We start from the raw sequence: 20,726 nt of genomic DNA, 5'->3' as shown, positions 1-20,726 counted from the left end.
TGGGGTCTTGCACAGTTGCGCACGGGTATATATGGGCACCTGCGGCTCAGGGCCGTTAGGCCAAGGTGGTCCTAGGCCAATGATAGCTTTCAGAGGAGCAGTTTGAATCTCTCCCCCAATAGATGCCCTCTGGGTGCCCTACTGATACATTCAAATGGGCCATTAGGAAACCTTGAATTTGAGGGGGATTGATACATTGTCAAAGGGGCAATTGGCAGTTGGAGCTGATGTATCTTTTTCACCCAGGAAAACAGGCGCCAGGAGACCTTTTGGTTGTGTGTGTTTGTGTGTGTCCCCCTCAGGCACGTGGCAAAACATGCCCACAGCACAGATCAGGAATGATAGGCAGACTCAAACTGTGGATAATGGGATACATTTATTCATGTGCTTATGCTATTACAGAACATTGCACTCTGACATCACAGATGATGGCATAGGAGCCATCCTTCAGATTCTCCTTGTCAGAAAAAAATCTGCCAGGGCATTCCTCACAGTCTCCCCTGCTTTCTTCTTCTCTTTCTCTTGAGCCTCTGTGATTGGTGCCAGGGTGGGCAGCACAAAACGGCGCCTATATCGCATGCCCTCATCCAGGACCCTGCCCTTGGTCTCACAGATGTTGTGCAGAATGACGCATGATACCAGGATGGGCACCACGTTCTCCTCTGCCACCAGCAGTGGGGCAGTGAGACAGCGCCATCTCGCCTTCAATCTGCCAAACGATCTCTCCACGGCCCCCCTCACGCGATTCAACTTCTTGTTGAAGAGCTTCTGTTTGGGAGTGCGGGGGGTCTTAAACGGTGTCATGAGCCACTTCCGAATGGGGTAGGCACAGTCAGCCAGTATCAGGGGCCCGATCTGCTGGCCTCTGATGTTGATGCTGGGGTTCCCTTGCACATAGATGCCAGCCTCCATGGCCTCGTAGATGAGAGAATTCCGTGCCACCCTGGCATCGTGGGCTGACCCATGTCATCCAAGCTCCACGTCCACGAACCTTCCTGTGTGGTCATATGTCCCTTGCAGGATGACAGAATAGGAGCCCCTTCTGTTGACATAGGCATTCCTCAGCCCCAAGGGTGGTATGATCAGGCAGTGGCACCCGTCCATGAGGCCAACCACTTGTGGGAAGCCGCGGCGACCAAAGGCATCCATAATCTATGGGGGAAAGAAAGGGAGAGAAACAGAGGAATTGAGATGACAACTCTTTTACACATGCGCAACTGCACCATAGCAAGAACAGCAAATGTACAGTGAGGGGGTGACACTTGACACAGAATATCACAGAGCTGCCAAAGATGAAAGGGAAGGTGGTCTGGCTGTCCCTACCTCACGTGCGTTCCCCAGGTACACGGTCCGTGACAGCAGCAGCTTCTCCATGGCCAGGGCCAACTCCACCACGATCTCCCCCACGGTGGCAACGCCAGTCCCAAACAGCGCCCCCGTCACAATGTAGCTGGACTTGTGTGCCAGTGAAAAGACACCAATGGCCACTCTCTTCTCCACCGGGATGGCTTTCCTCATCACTGTGTCTGCCTTCTCCAGTTCTGGGCGCAGGATGCCCACTAGCCTGTGGAAGAGGGCACGGGGCATTCGGAAGAAATGCCTCCATTGCTCATCAGACCATATGGTTGACACAAAGTTGTCCCACAAGTCTTGGGATGTAGGGACCTTCCAGCATCGGCGGAGGCGTGCCACTCTGGCCAGGGCCATGGCACCGCCAACAGTAGCCTGATGAAGTGCTATGGCAGCCACTGCCGTGCGCTGTTCTGTGTCATCATCATCATCACTACTGCTGTCATCCAAGTCTACAGCTGTTATGGTGGTGGATGATGGGACCTCCATTGCAGCGGCAATGCAGGCGGAGGGGGCAGAGGGGGCGGAGAAGACGGCGGTGGCACCGGCGACAGCTGTGGCTGTGGATTGCAGCTTCAGGAAGACCACAGGGAACAAAGGAGAGGAGGCATCCATGATGCCAGTGGTGGCACTCGCAATGCGCAAGTGGGCAAGGATGCCAACACCAGCTGATCACCAGCTGGCAGGAGGCCACCTTTGTTCTTGGACAGGGCGGGGAAAAAAGTTTAAAGGGGCCTGGCGCTTTAAATGTGCACATGCGCATTCCGCAGCCGGCAAAAGGGAAATTGCCGGCTGCTGCTGGAGTGCCGCAGCTGCGCACTTCTCATGTGGCAAAAGAAAAAAAAGCCGCGGTTTGGGCCGCCCGTGCGGAAGCTGCCCCTTTCTTTGCGGCGTCCTCTGAGGCGGCGGTATAGAAGCTACGGGTCCGAAACGGACCCAGGTGAGGCGTCTTCACTGCCCCCCGTGTGGAAGCCCTGACACCTGAAGCACGTCCCCGGGGCCGGCGGTCTGGAGGCTCCGTATTCAGCAGAATACACCTCCAAGACGTCTTCCCCTGCCCATCTGTATCCCGCCATAGTCTTTAAAAAAAACCTCTTCCAGCCTTTTGTTATGTGCTTTCAAGTCATCTACTTCAAGTCAGGTACCCTTAGATGCAAGTATCATAGCTGGCAAAGGAGCTCTCAATAATTATAGAAATTAAATTAGTTGGGGTTGCCTCTCCCTGCTTTGCTTGCCCACCCGGCCCTGGAACTACATTTATCTTGATACTTTCTTGGCCACTGAAAACATATGAATTGGATGGAGACTTTAGTAACCCAAAAAGCAAAACACACATTGCCCAGCAGGTCGTCTGAGAAAACTGCATGCACTTGGAGTTAACTACAGGTTAGCTACTAGTTTACTGTTGTGCCAATCCATTAAGTAACTCAAAGCAGCATAGGCCAGTTTTCCCTTCCCCCATTTTGGCTTCAGAACAATCCTGTGTGAGTTAGGTTTGGTTTTAAAACATTGCATAGCCCAAAATGAGTTCTATGGCTGTGCAGGGATTTAGAAGTGAGTCTCCTAAGGCCTAGGCTGACATGCTAATCGTTACACTATGCTGTCTCTTCGTGTAAGTCCAACAGAACTAAAAACCCACACACCATGCAGATATTCAAAAATCTGTCATGAAGTATTTTTAAAATAGTGATTGCTGTGAAAAATGATCATCTATTGTTTCAAATTTGGTAATGAAAAACCACACATTTTGCAATCCTTATGTATTCCAGCATGCACTGAGTAGTGGAAAGAAAAGCGTTGACTTTGGAATAATCTTCTGTGGTTTGTGAATGCTGCAGTTTTCCTACATGGCAAACTGGCAGGATTGCCAGTTAGACATTTCTGGCAGTCATACAATTGGCCTCTGTGTACGTATACATATATGTGCATACATACATGTACATATCTATGCTTTGATTGCAGCATACCCAAAATACTGGAACATAAAAAAACTTGCTTGAGCATGCTTGCTTTTCATATAGCTGATGATTCACAAAGAGATTTCACTCTCTCGTTTGGGAACTATCAGCATTGGCAGCAATCATAAACATGAAGTAGTTTTAGTCCACTTATTTTATTTTATTTTTGAAATTTTCTTTCTGTGAGATTTCATTGGTCAAAGATACAATCTATTCTGAGAATTTATGTGCCTCAGCTGTGCTTTTGGAAAAAATAATTAAGATGGTTTATTGTGCTGAAATGTTTACATGTGACAAAAATAGGATTTGAGAATCTATCTGATAGTCTTAAACAAAGGAAAGCCTAGCCCTTATGTTTATGGATAAGCAATTAAAGACACACAGGATGTTTGTGGGAAGGCCTGGGTTGTTTGCACATAGATGGTTCTTAGTGTGATTAGTCCAAGGGCATGCAAGTATTCCAGCTATGGGGTTGGGTGGGGAGAGAGAAGAGGACATGGCTTTTCTAAATATGAATTCTGCCCCCATGAAATTTTGCATCAGTCTCCTAATTTTTAGTTTTGTGATAACTTAAATCTTCACTTGAAAATTTAGAAATACGACTTAGGTATCCAAAGAAAAGGGACGGGCAAGGTTATATACCAAGAGAATGAGCACAAAGCAAATATAATAATAATAATAATAATAATAATAATAATAATAACAACAACAACAACACAGTACAATTCCAGAAAAACAATCTCTAAAATACTAATACTGAATTACACATTCCTATTAGTTCCTTAAAATCCAATCATCAAATAGTTATTCAGTCATAATCAAGGGTGTAGCATTAACCATAATCTCTCATACAGAATCAGGTGGGTAAGCCCGCCAGAAGAGATCCATTTTAAGTGCCATTCCACAATTTAGGGGCCGCAGCAGTGAATGCTCTATGGAAAGTTGTGGTTAATCTGGTATTATAATATTCCAACAAATTCTTCCCAGATGTTATGACTGTGCGGGGCGGATTATGTAGAGAGGGGCGTTCCCGCAAGTAACTTGGCCCCGAGCCATGTAGTGCTTTAAAGGTAATAACCAGCACCTTGTATGGCGCCTGGAAGCTGATTGGGAGCCAGTTAACAGATTTCAACACTGATGTTATAAGGTCAAACCTAGAAGTACTGGTGACCAATCTGGCTGCAGCATTTTGAACCAATTGAAGCTTCCAAACTTGATACAAGGGTAGCCCCAAGTAGAGCACATTACAAAAATCTAGACAAGAGATTACAAGTGCATGTATTACTGCTTCAAGGTCCTTTTTGTCCAAGTAGGGGTGCAGTTGGCATATCAACCGAAGTTGGTACCAAGCACTCCTGGCCATCGCATCTACCTGAGATGTCAACTGCAAGGACGAGTCCAAGAGTACTCCCAAACTGCGAACTTCGTCCTTTAGGGGAAGTGTGACCCCGTCCAGGACTGGTTGACAAATCTCCATTCCCGGGCTTGGGGTACCTATCGCAAGTACCTCCGTTTTCTTTGGATTCAACTTGAGAAGTGTTCTAGGTGTGAACACTTTTCGCTGTATCACTTTCGTCAGTGCTAGAATGAAGGAAAAATTCATTTTGGAGCCAGAATTATTATTTTGGGAGCAGTGCTCTAATTCCCACCTCCTCCCTATAGTTTTCCATCTCTTCCTCCTTAATATATTTTATGTGGAAAGAAAAAAGGCCATAGGGATGGCGGAGGGGAACACATTGCAAGTTAACAGTGATGAGAAACAAGGCATGAGTACAGTAGTTTCCTTCTGCTTGTGTTCCCCAGTAATTAGTGTTCAGAAGACTGTTGCCTCTAAGGTAATGTATAGATGTCAAGACTCCAGGGTACTAGGGTTTGAATCCCACTCAGCCATGGAAATCCACTAGGTAAGTTGCCCACTAAGTGAGTGAGCAAATCACACTCTGTCGGCTGGCCTAAATACCTAAAGGCAGCATATCCTATCTGATCTTGGAAGCTAAGGAGGTTCAGCTCTGTTACATACTTAAATGGAAGACTTGCAATGAATACCAGGTACTGTAGGCTATATTTCAGAGGAAGAAACTGGCAAAACCAGCTCTGAGTATTTTTTGCTTAAGAAAACCCTATGAAATTCATGGGGTCACCATCCATTGACAGGTGACTTGAAGGTGTATACACACAGAAACTGCTTCAAAGGAAGGCAGTTGTAAACTTTCTCTCAATAAATCTTTCCAAGATACCCATGTGATAGGATCATCATAAAATGGAATCCACTTGAAGGCACATAACAACAGACAAATAATTGACCATAGAAATGTATACTGTCGTCTTCTTTTTATTATTTTGACCTACATTATTGTTGGTTTTTTTATGTTATAACTGTAGATCAGGGGTAGGCAATTTCAAGAGTAAAGATGGTATAGTGATTTGAGCACTGAACTAAGACATTGGAAGAGCATGGTTCAAATTCTCATTTGGCCATGGTAACCCACTGGGTGACCTTGGACAAGTCACACTGTCACAGCCTCAGAAGAAGGCAAGGGCAGGCCCCCTCTGAACAAATTCTCCCAAGAAAATTACACAATAGGTTAACCTTAGGGTTGCCATAAATCAGCAATGACTTGATGGTACACAATAACAGATATTTCAGGGATTCCAGAGGCCAGTTTTCCACTCATACACTGCATCACCCCCATCCAGACTGAACCCAGAAAACCACTTCTTAAAATTAAAACAAAGTTTGTGGGGATCATTTGCTTTATTTTCAATGTTGAAACATGCTTCATGGAGACTGAATGTGGGATTACATAGCTTCGTTATTCTGCTTCCTAGAGACAGGAATGATTCTGTTCTTTACATAATTATTTTAGTGGTGGTGATGGTTATTCTGGGGCTTCCCAAAATGGTCAAACCCTTAGATAACATTGCAGGGTTAAAGTGATTATGGCCACTAAATATACTGTGGTTCAGATGTTCCCTCCACCCCCATCACTTACTTTTAAAAAAAAAAGTTAAAGACTCTGCAAGCATGTGGCCCACCAGAGTTGAGACATACCACATCTATGGCTTAGACTCAGATGCAATTGCATTAAAAGTGTGGCACACATTTATTTTTAAAAGAACATTAAAGGAATGGTAAATGGAATCAGTTTGTCATGAAAGGACACAAGCTGTTTCATTCATGGGTTTCCTAATGGTTTCAGTTTGAGTTTTGCCCTTATATGCTCAGATGTCTTTTCACAATCCATCATTAGGAAAACCCATGGCGTGAGGTCAATTTAGAGTTTTCCTATGGAGTACTTTCCAGTCCTGTGCATCTGAAGGGCTGTTCTTCTCTAATACCTAGGTTGTTTTATTACCAGCTAAATGTTCTCTGTTACCTGTGAATGAGGGCATTGTGACATGTTAGCAGCTGATTTGATTGAACACAGATGTGAACTATGCTCGGCATGGAGAGGATCTAGGAGTAAAAGATCTTGACTTGTGCTTCTGATTTTAAAGGGGTGCATGTGATTGAATGGAAGCTGGATGACATAAGCCCACCACTGGGATAGGGGAATTAATAAATGTGTCATTTACCTACGCATCCATCTGTTTCTGCTGCAAATGGCAGAAGCCCTGAAAATTAGCAAAGGGGACCAAGAACAGTTTTGTACACACGTTACTGATGAAGGACTGCCAACACCTCCATCAGTTTTAATCAGATCTTATTTAAGAAATTAGAACAGGTTGTCAGGCTTTTATATTCTGAAGAGAGTTGGGGTGTATGCAAAACTTTCTTTCAGAAGCTGTGTTTTTATTAAGAATGGCCAAATTAAACAGCAGGGCATATAGCAGCCAAAACAGAGAGACAATAATAAGTGAAGGCCTATTTAGAAGGTGAGGATTTGGCAATGGATAAGAAATGTTAGGAATCAAAATACTGAGGTACTGGTCAGTTTGAGTACAACAGAGTTTCTAGGTTCTTGCAAGTTAAAGTGTAAGTCGTGCAGTTTGGGGCATGGAAGAGAAAGTGATTTGCAGAACAACTGTTGCACAAACAGAATAGTGGCTGACATCCATGTAGGTGGTTGTTGTTAACTGCCCTCAAGTCAGCCTTGACTCATGCCAGCCTTGTGGATGAGACATCTCCAGAACCCTTTGTCCTCCACTGCTCTGCTTAAGTCCTGTAGATTAATGCCTGTGACCTCCCTAATTGAGTCTAGCCATTTGGTATGCAGTCTTACTCTTTTCTTTTCCTGCCCTCCACCTTCCCAATCATTAATGTCTTTTTCAGTGAGTCATGCCTTCTCGTGATGTGGCCCGCCTCAATTTTGTCATCTCAGTTTCCAGGGGAAGTTCTCATTTGATTTGTTCATTTGTTTGTCTTTTTGGCTGTCCATATGATCCTCAGCACTCTTCTCCAGCACCACATCTCAAATGAGTTGTTTATTTTCCTGTCTGTTTTCTTCACTGCCCAGCTCTCACATCCATATGTGCTAATAGGGAATACTGTGGCTTGGACAATTCTGACTTTAGCGCTCAGTTGTATGTCTTTACTCTTTAGGAACTTATCTATTTCTTTCATGGCTGCTTTTCCCTTTTCTAAAATTGAGGCCTCTCCTTTTTCCTCCTCCTGAGCTTCACTCCACTCATACCATCTCTTCTACTGAGTTCTAATGTTTTAAAGGAACTCAGGCAAATGCCACACCCTGTTTCTGCCCAAAGGCCGATGTTTGGGGAGCAGTGGTGTCACCACCACCCCTTTGGGTGTCACTTGGTTTGGCCCACACCCCCTAATGACATCCCTGGGGCAGAGAATTACTCATCTCTTGCTGCAGGTCAGGGCTAGGAACTGTGCAGCCCTCCAGATGTTGTTGAAATGCAGGTTCATCTGCCCTAATGAGCATTGCCTGTGGTAAGGAATGCTGGGAATTACAGTACAGCAATATCTTGAGGTCTATTCCATTCCCACCTGTGCTGTAGGTCAAGATGAAAACAGGACCATTGGGAGAACCCCCAGCACATGGGAATCACTAAGGCATTTGGTATCTTCACTAAAGGATCATTCAGACATCATTTTTTTAGTGCTACAATGTGATTAATCTCACTCATGCAATCTGGGTTTGTTATTCACTATGGAACTGCATCAATGCACATCTCTATGAGTTCAGTTGCTCACATGTGCAATCATTAAAATAAAGATGGTATCAACTATGTAAATGCATTTAAAACATATTCAAGGCAAGCAGTGTTTTATCATGAGTCTATTCGGGTCTATTTGCATTGGTTATTCACACTGCCGATGATGTGGCTCTTTTTAAAAAAAAACTCAGGGAACAACCCAATATCGATTATCCCAGATTAAGTCAGGGTTTTGGCAGCCCCCCCCCCCAACTTAATCTGGTGCATTTGGGATGAGTGTGAACAACGGAGATTTAACCCAGATTCATCCTGGATAATTTTCACAGTGTCAGTAACCCCTAGGATATGTAATGCCATCAAAATCTTCTCAAATACTTTTTTTTTTTACCTAATATCCTCTTTCTAGTCATAAGAAAAACTGGTGGGAAAGTGGGAAATAATCCAAATATTAAAGGTTAGGGAGAAAATGATTTCTAACTCCAACAGGCCATAACTGAAGCATTCAACTTTTTAAAAAATTTAAAGTCCCTCATAAATTTATCTAGCTCAGTATTGAATCTGTGGATAACTGATCCTGTGCTCTTGTTTGAAAACTTATCTCTGCTTCCACTTTAACTAAATTTCTTGTCTAGAAGTTTTCTGATGGGAACAGAAGGAATGAGCTACATTCCTTGTTTTGCCTCAGTACCTTCAGCTTAGTTTTCTGAACATGCATGGATTTTGATCTTAGGTGCTGAGTCTAGTGAGATTTTCTTTCTTTTCTTTCTGGCTTGGAAACACAAAGCTGTTGACATGTAGATAGGTCTGTAATTTATCTCCTTGGCATAAACACTCCTGTCTGAGCCCAGAACAATATTGGGTGGAGGATACCCAAATGTAGCAGTGTCCCAAGCTGGTATCATAAGGCAGATGCAATGGCAAGGGATCATTAGCTCTTGACCCCTCCTGTGCTTTTAATTTCTTCCCCCTCGCTTTGTCTGAAATGCTTTTAAAAGCCAGATGTGATGGTAAATTAGTTCTGGAAGCAGATTCTTTTCCTAAAAAGGGGAGGGGGGTTGGCATGAGATTTATTTCTCCCTGCATGTTCCTTTGTGACTGACTGCACTTGGCGAGCTGCAGTTTGTTCAGCTGTCCATTCCCCTGCTTAATCTTGAGTCTTAAAATAAAAACAAACAAGCGGATATTCACAGAAAGGACACAGCATGGAGACACTGAGGAGCACTTGTTCATGTGCTTTGGCTAAAACAGCACTCTGCTGATACTGACTCCAGTATGGCTAAGGAAGCTGGCCATGCCTGGAGTAAGAAACTGTGTCAGGGATTTGGTTCTTCATGTTCTTTTAAGCAGAAGAGGGAAAACCACCAACAATCCAGCAGGCAAGCATATTCCTGCTCAATGCCAAGCCATTTCAACATTTGCAGGGGAACAAGAGGACAAATTCACAGCTAGGAACTCCTCCATTTAATGTAAACTCAAGGCTCTAGCCAAGGTTGGAAGCTTCTGGTGCAATTCTGCAGATGCCTATTCTTGCCTAATCAACATAGCCTGTTGTAAGGAATGCTGGGAATTGCAGTACAGAATCTCAATTCCCACCAAGATGAAAATAGACCTGTGAGAGAAGCCCCCCATTGTCCCACTGAGTTCACTGAGACTTACACCAGGGTGATTGAATATAGGATTGCAGCTTTACTGACTGTGAACTTTCAGATCTGCACCTTTCCCTCAAGATGTTTCATTGCCCAGTGCATAGGATGTATCTAGACATCACAAGACCAAGACTTAATTCTAGCTTTGTCAAGCATGAACTGGCATGCTAGTGGTACATGTTGGTTGGTTGATCCTTGTGGTGGGAGAAACAAGCCAGAGCATGGGCTACTGCTAAGTTTGGACATTGTCCTAAGCAAACTAAGGCCTTAATATTTGTGGGGTTTTTTTTGCAAACTCCCATTGCAAATGGACGTAAGTGGATAGCATTCACCACCAACCAGACACTCATGAATAACAAGCTAGGGGAACCTGGTTCTGCATTCTACACAAGAAGGGCAGTAGTGCCCTCTTTCCCAAACAGAGTGGAGACTCTTTTTCAACTCTTTTGCTGTTGTTGCTTTGCCAGGCCTGCAGTGGCTATAGTTCTCTGCTGCAGACCCAGATGCAGGAAGAAGCAATGCCACCAATGCATGTCCCTCCTCTCTCTCAGAGCAAGACAAGAAAGTGGATGAGCCCTGTGAGTCGATAGCAGTGGTAGCCATACAAAGGGGATGGCACTTCCCTCCACAGAACCAACCAGCCCCAAACACCTGGTTCTGAGATGGTCTTCTTCAGATCTGTGAGCCATGTGGGTCTGGGAGATTGCTTGGGCAACTCAGAGCCAAGCATTTGGAATCTAGCCAGCTTTACGTACAGTGCAGAACTCTCCAGAGAAATAGAAACACAGCCCTTTCCAGGAAGGGGATGGGTGGCATGTTTCAGCACTCTGCCAATGGATTCTGGTGATCAACTTTGCCTAATAGGAATAAAGTCTGTCCTGGCCCTGGAAGATTGTACTTAGCATTGAACCTGGGTAACTGTGGTCTGAAAACATCAGGGGCTTCTCCTCAGTTGAGCGGATATTATTGATGATTCCTAACTCTCTATATATATTACTCAATGACCCATCACTTTACTTGCATCTGAATATGTGCACTGACTCATTTAAAAAGCATTGTATCTTCCACTGAAGTGAGGATGTGTGAAAATTCTGCAGTTTTTAATCTGTTCATAGTTTATTCAAACCCACAGGACATCACTTAATAAGTATAGTCATCAAATGAAGGGCATGTGTGTGTGAATCAACCCTCAGTTGGTACTCTCTATTGGTTCTTTCATGTAGGAATGATGTTCCTCTTTGGCTAATCTTTAGTTATCAATTTTTCTTGACCAAGGTATTGACACAGGGGATTTTTAAATGTAAATGACCACTTGGAAGTGTTACTTGTGCTTTGTAATTCAGGGACATAGCTATGTTAGTCTGAAATATCAACATGCAAAGAAATCTTGTACCACCTTTTTGAAACTGTGTTGAAGAAGTTGTAGCATAAGCTTTTATAGACTTGGTCTACTTCCTCAGTTGCATCTAAGTAGACCAAGTCTACAAAAGCTTATGTTACAACTTCTTCAACACGGTTATTCTCAAAGGTGCTACAAGATCCCTTTGCACACTTATACTTTTTAAGTCACTGTTAATGTTGAAGGAAAAGGTTGCTAAGATTAATTAGCGCTCTTTATACAAATTTACATTGTTGTCAAGGGGAAATTTATGGTATCCTGGAATGAATTCCAGGTAATCAAGGTATAGTTAACTGAGGAATCTCTGGGAGCTGCAGATGACCAGGACCCTGGAAATGTTCATTTTGGGACTATTTCTTCCAAGAACCCCCTTACTACTGCTTCCTTAATTTAACATATGATAGAGATTGCCAAATAAGTTGTAGTGAGAACACTTACCCAAACAGTTGTTTGGTTATTTATATGAAGGTTGGTAAAATTCTGTGAATCTTCTCACTGCTTCTTCTGATCTCTCTTAGGTACCTCAGGGATTTACCAGGGACCCAATGGCCTGACAGGTTCTGCAGGTTTCAGCACAGTGCACCAGGTACAGTTTCAAACATTTTTAAAAAAATCTCTTGGGAAGGCAGTTCATTTATCATTTTTCTCATGAATCATGCAAATTACTATAAAATTAATCTTTACATTTCTGCAAAGGGCGGGGGGAGCACCCAAGCACCATTAATAACGAATGGAACCCACTGTAACTCCACTAAAATCATATCAAATGTTCATAATCAATACACCACCAAATCAAAGAGCAACACAGTAAAACTTTATACCAAAGTATTTTTAAAGAAATAGATCTTTAAATGTGAAAAGGATGAGGCCAAATGGGCTTCACTTGAAACTGAGTTCCACAGATGAGGAGCTACCACTGAGAAGGCCCTCTCCACAGACAGTCTTAGGGCTTGTCTTCATTTGCCAGAGTACTCCGGGATGATCCTGGAGTTATTCTGGCCCTGAATTCTCCCCCTTTCTTGCTCTCTTTTGCTACAGGTTTTTGATTCTCACTGTGAATGACAAGTGGCTGTCTTCCCACACAGTCCCTGTTCATCACCCAGTGCCACTGCTGAGGTCAGAACAAGATGCCCAGCCATGTTACCAATGCTGGGTGTATCGTTCTGATCTCAAAGTGACTTGTGCTGTCAGCACCAGTGATGGCAGGCGGCTCACAAGGGCTGTGAGTGAAAGTAGCCACCATTGTTGCTCCAAGGAGAGCCAAAAACCCACATCTAAAGGTGAGTTATTGAAATGCAGGCTAGGGGAGCCCCAAATTGGGCATTATGTTGTGAACACAGTCCAGATCCATTCAGGTTTGGATCCTGTGTCATGTAAAAAAGATACAGGGAGTCCAGAGGGAATTCAGGATAATTTCCCCATGTAAACAAGTCCTTCCAGACATGTTCTCAAAAAACTGCGTAGATTGATAGGCATAAAACTAGCCTGTTTCCAAGCTATTTAGGTCTTTAAATATCCACATCAGTACTTGAATTGGGTTTAACAAGGATACTCAGTACCATAAAGGAATTTCAGGATGGGGCTTTCTGGCCCTTGCCAGTATCAAGGCCTCTTTCACACTACATAATAATAGCACTATGATTCCCCTTTAACTGCCATGGCTGCTTTCTATGGAATCCTGGGGTTTCCTGGTTAGAGAGGGGTATTTGGAATTCTCAGTCAGAGAGCTCCTCACCAGATTCCAGGGGACATTTTTACAGCTGCCAAAGTAGATTCATAGGTCCTATGAGACTCCAGTGGACGTCATAGGCCAGGAGACTCCTTGCAATTTCTCCTTTATTTTCCCTTTCTCCCTCATTATCTTCATCCATTCTTTATCTATATATTTCTTGACCTTTTACCAATTTCCCTAATTCTTCCTTTAAATTTATTGGAAATTTTTTTAGCATTATAACTGGTGTTAATGGTGAGATGGCTGGCATTAATTTTTCTTAATAGCTGCTACCACTGCTATCGACTCACAGGGCTCATCCACTTTATTCTTTATTTTTTTCCCCCAAATTTCTAGTATATTATTTAAAAGGGGGTTTTCTATTTCCTTCATTTCTTTCATGGTAAATTCTTTAAAAATATATATTTTCCAGACAGGGACATTGTGCTAAAATTGTGAAGAGTGAAAGGGCAATAGAATAAACATTTCTGAGCACCATCTATTGAAATTGTTCTTTCAGAAAGGACTATAACACCCAAACGGGCATGACTAACTTCTTTGAGAGTTACCTCTGATTATCTTAACATCTGATTTTTACAAAACAAACAGTAGGGGGCATATCTATGGGCTTGTACAGAGCTCAACAGCTTAAAAAGGGACTTAACAATCAAATGTTTTCAAAATTATTCCCCCACCTCACCCCAACTTCGGTTCCTTCTCCTACTGGTCTTGGGTCTGGCTCAACACGTCAACTGCAATGTTGAAAACATTTCCCAGTTCTTATGGGGAGACCAAAGTATCATATGAACAGCTTTCCTCTTTTCTTTTTTAAGCTAGCAGTTTCCATTATCTTACAGAAAGCTCCCACGTCTTTCTTTTCCAAACTTGGCTTTAGGTAATGAATGCGAATAAACATTCTAAAATGTCACACAGAGTGGATTCGGTTCAAGGCAGATTGGGGCCTCACCGTACGGTTGTCATGGCCCCAATCTGCCTTCACAGGGGATGGCTTCGAGCCAGTCTATTTCAGCCCAGGGAAGTAATTCCTTAAACGTATTCTTTGAACATATAGCTTGTTCATATAATCAAAGAACATAGTTGTGAACAGAGTCATTGTGTAATAAATTAATATATCTACCTTGCACATCACAGATTAACTGCAGATGCATGTTAACTTTCATTAAGTATTCCATAAAAATGTAAAAGTATTCTATAAAAATGTAAAACATTTATCAGATAGCTGTGACTTGCTTATATAGAGCTAGCCTGTGCAAGAATAAAACTAACATAACAGCAATGTGTGCATGGCTCTTATTTGCTTATTAAATTCTGCTGCTCACACACATTCCCACACACAAACACTTAGACACATGGATGTCACATTGATGCTGCAGAGCAACTGTTTAAACAAACAAATGAAAAGTCCTTTTGCAGGCATACAGTTGTCTGAGTATTCATGAAAGGGTTTGCTACATCACTCATACATTCATACTACCAGTTGCCTTGGAACTTTAATTTTTCCTTGTGAACTCTACAGCCAGCAGTAATATACCTTCTGCAGAACACTGTTGGTCAATATTACTGTTGTGTTTAGTAATGTCAAAAATAATGGAAAATATTTGTAAGTCAAATTATACTTCTTCTTCCAGCTACATCACTCTTAATTGTGTTTCGTTCTTATTGATGTTTTGCCTGGATGGGGTGATTAGAGTTACTGTCTTTTTTTTCAAAGGAGTATTCTTCATATCCCAGCTTCACCCAAAGTCAGTATTCACAGTATTACAGCTCTTCATACAATTCTTCATATATGTCTGCAAACAGCATCAGCCCATCAGCCATTCCAACATCAGCATACTCTCTCCAAGAATCATCACACAACATCAACAGTCAAAGCACTGAATCACTTTCTGGTAGGTGTCTTAAATACTGAAAATCTCTTTTATTACTGCAGGCTCATCATTTTGTAGGATTTAATTGCAGCCAAAACTCAGGGTCTAGTTTTGGAAGTTACTTTCTTTATCCAATAACTTGGAAGTTGAAAATTACTTCCTTGGAAGAATTTGGAAGATATTTCCTTTACCCAACAATGAAGATACAACTAAGTCACAGTATATTTGTTCTTTTGTGTATGTGATGAAAATGATGAAGAACATCACATAGTTAAAGACTTGGCTCATTCTATGCTTTGTGCTATTCCCTGTGAAAGCTAGAAGGAAAAAGTATGTTTCGTATCACAAGCAATTGGCTTGCAGAATTTTTTTTAAAGTTTAAATTTAATTTTCAGAAAGAGGAAAGTGAATATTTCTATTTTCAAAATTGTATTAATAATACAACTACTGTGTATACCCAACTATAAGTCAACCTCATGTATAAATCAAGGGCAGGTTTTGGGGCTGAAATTAGAGATTTTGATATGACCCATGGATAAGTCAAAGGTAAAACTTAGGGGTATGTAACAAAGGAACCAAAGGATGAAGCAAAGGAAAACAATGCCAAAGAACTTACAAAATTCCAGCAGACATAACTATTTGGTCTCATCCTAAAGGCTGGATGGATGAGATAACAACAACAACAGTCTATTTTTTTCTTTCCCACCTCTCCTCAAGGATCGAGATGTGGTACAACATGTTAAAATATAAAACACAATTTAAAAAGAAAATACATAAAACCAAGAGTTAAAATACAATACTATGGCGGGTTACAGAATGCCGAAAAGTGGCGGTCTGCTGCCGCCGCCGGTTCCTGCATCCAGGAACCGCAGCAGCCAAACGGCACAGTTCCCGGACGCAGCAAAGAAGGAGCGCAAAAATCGCACTCCTTCCTGGGGCCCGGATGTGACACCACAAGGCGCTAATCACGCACTCGCAGCATCATATCCGGGGCGGAAGAGACACCCCTTTCTAACCCTAGCACGGACTGAGTCCGTCCTAGGGTGCTCGTCTGTAACGGGCCTATAAAACCATTAAAATACACTCATATAATACATTCTGTAAAGTATAGCAATTAAAAAGTTATTATTTAAAATTGACAGGGTAGGCTTGCTGGAAGAGATGTGTCCTTAACATTGTTTTAAAAGCTGTCAGTGTTTTCAGTTGTCATATCTCTTCTGGCAGGTCATTCCACTTTCAGGGCAGTAGATGAAAAGGTCCTCTGGGAAACAGTTGTCAGTCTCCTCCTGACTGGTTGGAGCAAACATTTCCTAGAGGACCTGAGTGTACAGGGTGGATTGTATGGGAGAAGACATCCTGCAGGTAACATGGAGCCATACCATGTAGGAATTTAAGGGTAATAACCAATACTTTATACTTTGCCCAGAAACTAATTTGCAGCCAGTGAAGTGATTTAAGTGAAGTGTGACATGATCACTGTTCAATGTATCTTCTCACAATAGATTTAAAATAACCAGTATTAGTGAAGACATTCCATAGTACAGTCCTATAATATTTGTTCAGAAGTAACTCCTACTGCATTAATTGAGGCTTATTTGAGAATAGATACAGACAGATCAATCTGTTACTAGCCCCTTTTAATTTTCTTCATATTCATTCATAATGCTATTGCACCCCATTTCTGCCCTGAATTTTTTTTAAACAAATCTAAACAAAAGTTCATGTGTCTCATAATCTTTTCCAGAAATGCAATTCCTTTTTAGCAACTGCCTATTAAATCTAGTTGTATGGGGAAATTTAACCAGAGTGGCTATTGATTGAGGTCCCTTTAAAAAGAGCTATTGAATACAAGGTTAGGTTAACCATTAATGAAGAGCTCCTTATTAAAGAAAAAATGCTTTCCATTCATCTTGAAATTATCCAGGATCTTTTAGATTGCTTACTTTTTAGCTTTGGAGGCTCAGGTATTACTACTTTCCAATATATGGCTGGAATATTGTCTTCAAATACCATTTCCCAAGAGAAATTCTCATTGGCAGGCAATATAATTTATATAAAACATGACGTCATTTGTGGATAAGCACTGGATGTATGCCCACAGTGGTGTCTGCTCACTTATGGAACAAGCCTGTACATCTGCTGTTACTCAACAAGGAAAATAAACTAATATGGTTTATGGATGGGGGAATATTTTCTTCTCTTCTTAGACTTTATAGCCTGAGATTTCAAAATTGTTTCCATGAAAAGGGTGTGGGGGGGGTCATTTTTCCGGCTCATAATTATCTTTCAAACACTTTTTAACAAGAATGTGTTAGTGCTGGCATTAATGCTACTGTTTCCAAGTTCTTGGACATGTAAAGTACAAAGAAAATTGAAATCTAAAGAGATTTTGTAAAGACTGATCTTATCAGTGTTACCATTGCTCATAATAATCCCCAAAGGTACGGAAGTCTTTTTTGCTACTGCTCAGAGAGATGACATTAGAGCCTCTGAAATATCCAAAATTCTGCCAGCACAAACAGGCACAAGCCTGGCAAGACAGAACAGAGTGGCTGTTACTTTTACATCCCATCTTTCCTCCAGTCAGTTCAGGAGGTAGGCAGGACTCCCCTTCCTAATCCCCACTCGTCACTGTATCCTTAAAACACATCTTTGATCTGTACCCAAGCTGAGAGAGAGTGACTGGCACAAAGTCACCCATTGGGTTTCATGACTCTGTGGCAACCAAAACCCTGCTTTTCCAAGTCCCAATCCAGCACTTTGGATGGATCCACAGGGACCCTGGGATTGCAGCCTTTAGGGTACAAAAAGCAGGTAACAAATCTTCTATTGTCAAAGGATGAGGCATCTTTGACCTCTGTTAAAGTTCAGCTGACTTAAAAACTCAGTTCTTTGGAAGTAAGCTCCATTGATTTTCAGTGGATTGTTATTTTGAGTCAGTGTGCTTAAGAAATTTTCTTGGAGCTGTGTGACGGTATTTAAACAGCATATGACTTTTAATTAAAATCACCTAAGTGAAAACGTCATTCAGCTTGCAAAACATCTCAGTTTTCATTGGTTGTAGAGAGCCAAAATTTAAAAGGGGAATGATAAAATATTAAAAGATAAACTATGCCCTAAAGAGATTTTTAAACTTAAAAAAATAATATCTTGTAGTTTTTTAAAAAAAACTTGAATTAGTTATGTGAAATCATTCAGCTTTTTTTCTTAAAACAATTTTAGTAACCTGTACTACCGCCGACCATAAAAGGCTAAGATTTTCACCTGGTATCCTAAAAACCATCAGGATTGGCTGAGCCAATGAAATATTGTCATAGATTCCTATTCATCTATCTCTACTTGCTGTAAAAGCCCAATATATATGGATGTATGTTATATCAAGCACAGCCTACCAGTTCATTAAGTCCCAGATGGTCACTGAGATGCAGATGATTGGCATAAAAATATGTACAGAAGCATCACTCACATTTGCATTTCCTGCATGGACAAATGGATTTTAAATCCAGCATGTTGTACAAGTAGGTCTTGCAATAAAATGCAGGGCCTACGATAATGCTCCTGTTCATGATAGACTAGTGCATTTCCTCCATGACCACTACCAAGACGATGAGAATTTTGTGTTCACTGAATATGCTCAATCCTCATTGGGTTGCTTTGGAGCAAGGGTTGGAGGATCCATCCAGTAGACCGCCCACACACACACACACACATTATTTTGTACTTCTGCAGTCTACAAGATTCTATGGAAAATTATTCTCATACCTTGTGTAAGTGGAAGGTTCTATTTTGGCTCTTTAAGACTCTTTTGACAGCCAGAGAATGGAGACTGCTAGTAGTATGAATAAGAAGAGTTCTCAGAGGTGACACAAAGCTTCATAGAGGTAGCCACTCTTCTGTTTTGCCAAGTGCTTGAAGTGTGCACTTTGAGTGGGAGGGGTTTTTTGGACCACACCTCCCAGAACCACCCAGCCAACACATATATTGTAGTTCAAGATAGTAAGTTAGCCAAATGCCCTTAGATCCAACCCTCTTTTTAAATTTTCAGTGTCTTTTGTTCTTACCTCTCCAGACAAGATTTTGTTTAACCTGTTTGAATTATAAAAATTTTGTTAGTGTATAATCAGAATTTTTTGTAAAAAAAAACTTCAATATTTTGTTTTATTTTACTGCATATATTACACACTGATAGCTAATCAGTCTGGAGATACATCTCATCAAACTGAATAGAGCAACTTCTGTTACTTTTTTTATAGCTGCCATGTGAATTTTTATGGATTTGATTGATATCTTGCATTTCTCCCATCATGGGACTCAAGATAGATTACAACAAATTAAAATGAAGTATAGCTAAAATCTCAATATAAAAAGTTTTTAAAAACAACAACAAAAAAGCACTGTCTTTAAATTGTTATAATCTGCATAATTCTTATGGTAAAGAATAGGATCATTTCAGTTCCAGTATAAACTATAAATTATAAAGATGTGCTCATTTCATTTAATTCCACCCCCCCAATAGTTGTGCCAACTTAACTTCTTTCCCTTCTTCCTCAATAGTAACTTCTTGTGTTGATAAGATGATGCTACTATGAAGATTTTTGATATGTGCAGAAGAACCATAATATAGGGTCTGGCTTTCAATAGGATTCCACTTTATATTCACAGGAGAATATACAACACCTGTAAAAGACACAGAAACAGACAGACAACACAGAGGAACTGATGGAAAATTACGGGGGCGATCAAAAAGAAGTAATGACCCTTCTCCAGCGGCTGATACTGAAATTGAGGTAACAAGCAATTGGGGACAATAGCACTTAGCAATAGCAATAGCACTTACATTTCTATACTGCTGTATAGTGCTAGGGACTCCCTAAGTGGTTTACAATGTGTTAATCAATTGCCCCTAACAAGCTGGATATTCATTTTACTGACCTATGAAAGGATGTAAGATTGAGTCAGCCTGGAGCCCTGCAGGATCAAACTCACAACTTTTGGGCTGCAGTACTGGCATTTAACCACTGCACCACCAGGTAACAAGGTCACTTACCTCTCAATTTTTTTATACAACTCCCTTCTGATCTCTTTGGTTTTGCTCTTTTGTCATAATCAGAATATATTTCAAAAACCAATATGATTACAGGTTGAGTCTCCCCTATCTGAAATGCCTGGGATCAGAAGTGTTATGAATTTTGGATTTTTTTTTGATTTTTTTTTTGATTTTTTATTTTATTTTTTATTTTTTTGATTTTGGAATACTTCCATTTACATAATGAGATATCTTGGAGATGGGACACAACTGTAAACACAAAATGCATTTATGTTTCATATACACCTAATACACATAGCTTGAACCTAATTTTGTACACAATATTTTTAGATTTGTGCATGGAACAATTTGTGTACATTGAGTCATCAGAAAGAAAGGTGTCACTATCTCGGCCACCTGTGTGAACAATTTTGGATTTTGGAGTATTTGGGATTTTGGAATTCTGGATAAGGAATACTAAACCTGTATTACATTTACATTTGGTAAATAATTAATACAAAAATACCTTTTGGCCTGTGTGCTGATTCTGTGAATTGGTTCTAGGTTCTTTCAAGTGACTTACTTTTGAGCAAGTCCTTGGTTAAGCGGTCTCTAGTGGCTGCACA

General features: G+C 41.3%; 1 protein-coding gene across 4 annotated transcripts in view; it reads left to right on the top strand.

The window, feature by feature from the left end:
• Positions 1–20,726, top strand: part of LOC149315685 (protein phosphatase EYA2) — a 198,943-nt gene that overhangs the window by 109,887 nt on the left and 68,330 nt on the right. For all 4 annotated transcript variants that reach the window (XM_089513900.1, XM_089513901.1, XM_089513898.1 and 1 more), the window contains 3 exons: positions 11,993–12,060; positions 14,918–15,095; positions 19,737–19,861. In XM_089513900.1, the coding sequence (XP_089370026.1) occupies positions 11,993–12,060; positions 14,918–15,095; positions 19,737–19,861 (371 nt within the window). The remainder of the gene's footprint in view (positions 1–11,992; positions 12,061–14,917; positions 15,096–19,736; positions 19,862–20,726) is intronic.

Source organism: Sceloporus occidentalis, unplaced genomic scaffold, assembly GCF_023333645.1.
Source record: "Sceloporus occidentalis isolate IW3139 unplaced genomic scaffold, rSceOcc1.0.p SCAF_3, whole genome shotgun sequence".
NCBI classification, from domain to species: Eukaryota; Metazoa; Chordata; class Lepidosauria; order Squamata; family Phrynosomatidae; genus Sceloporus; species Sceloporus occidentalis.
The sequence above is the reverse complement of the archived record's forward strand: the minus strand, read 5'-3'. Positions and strand labels throughout refer to the sequence as shown.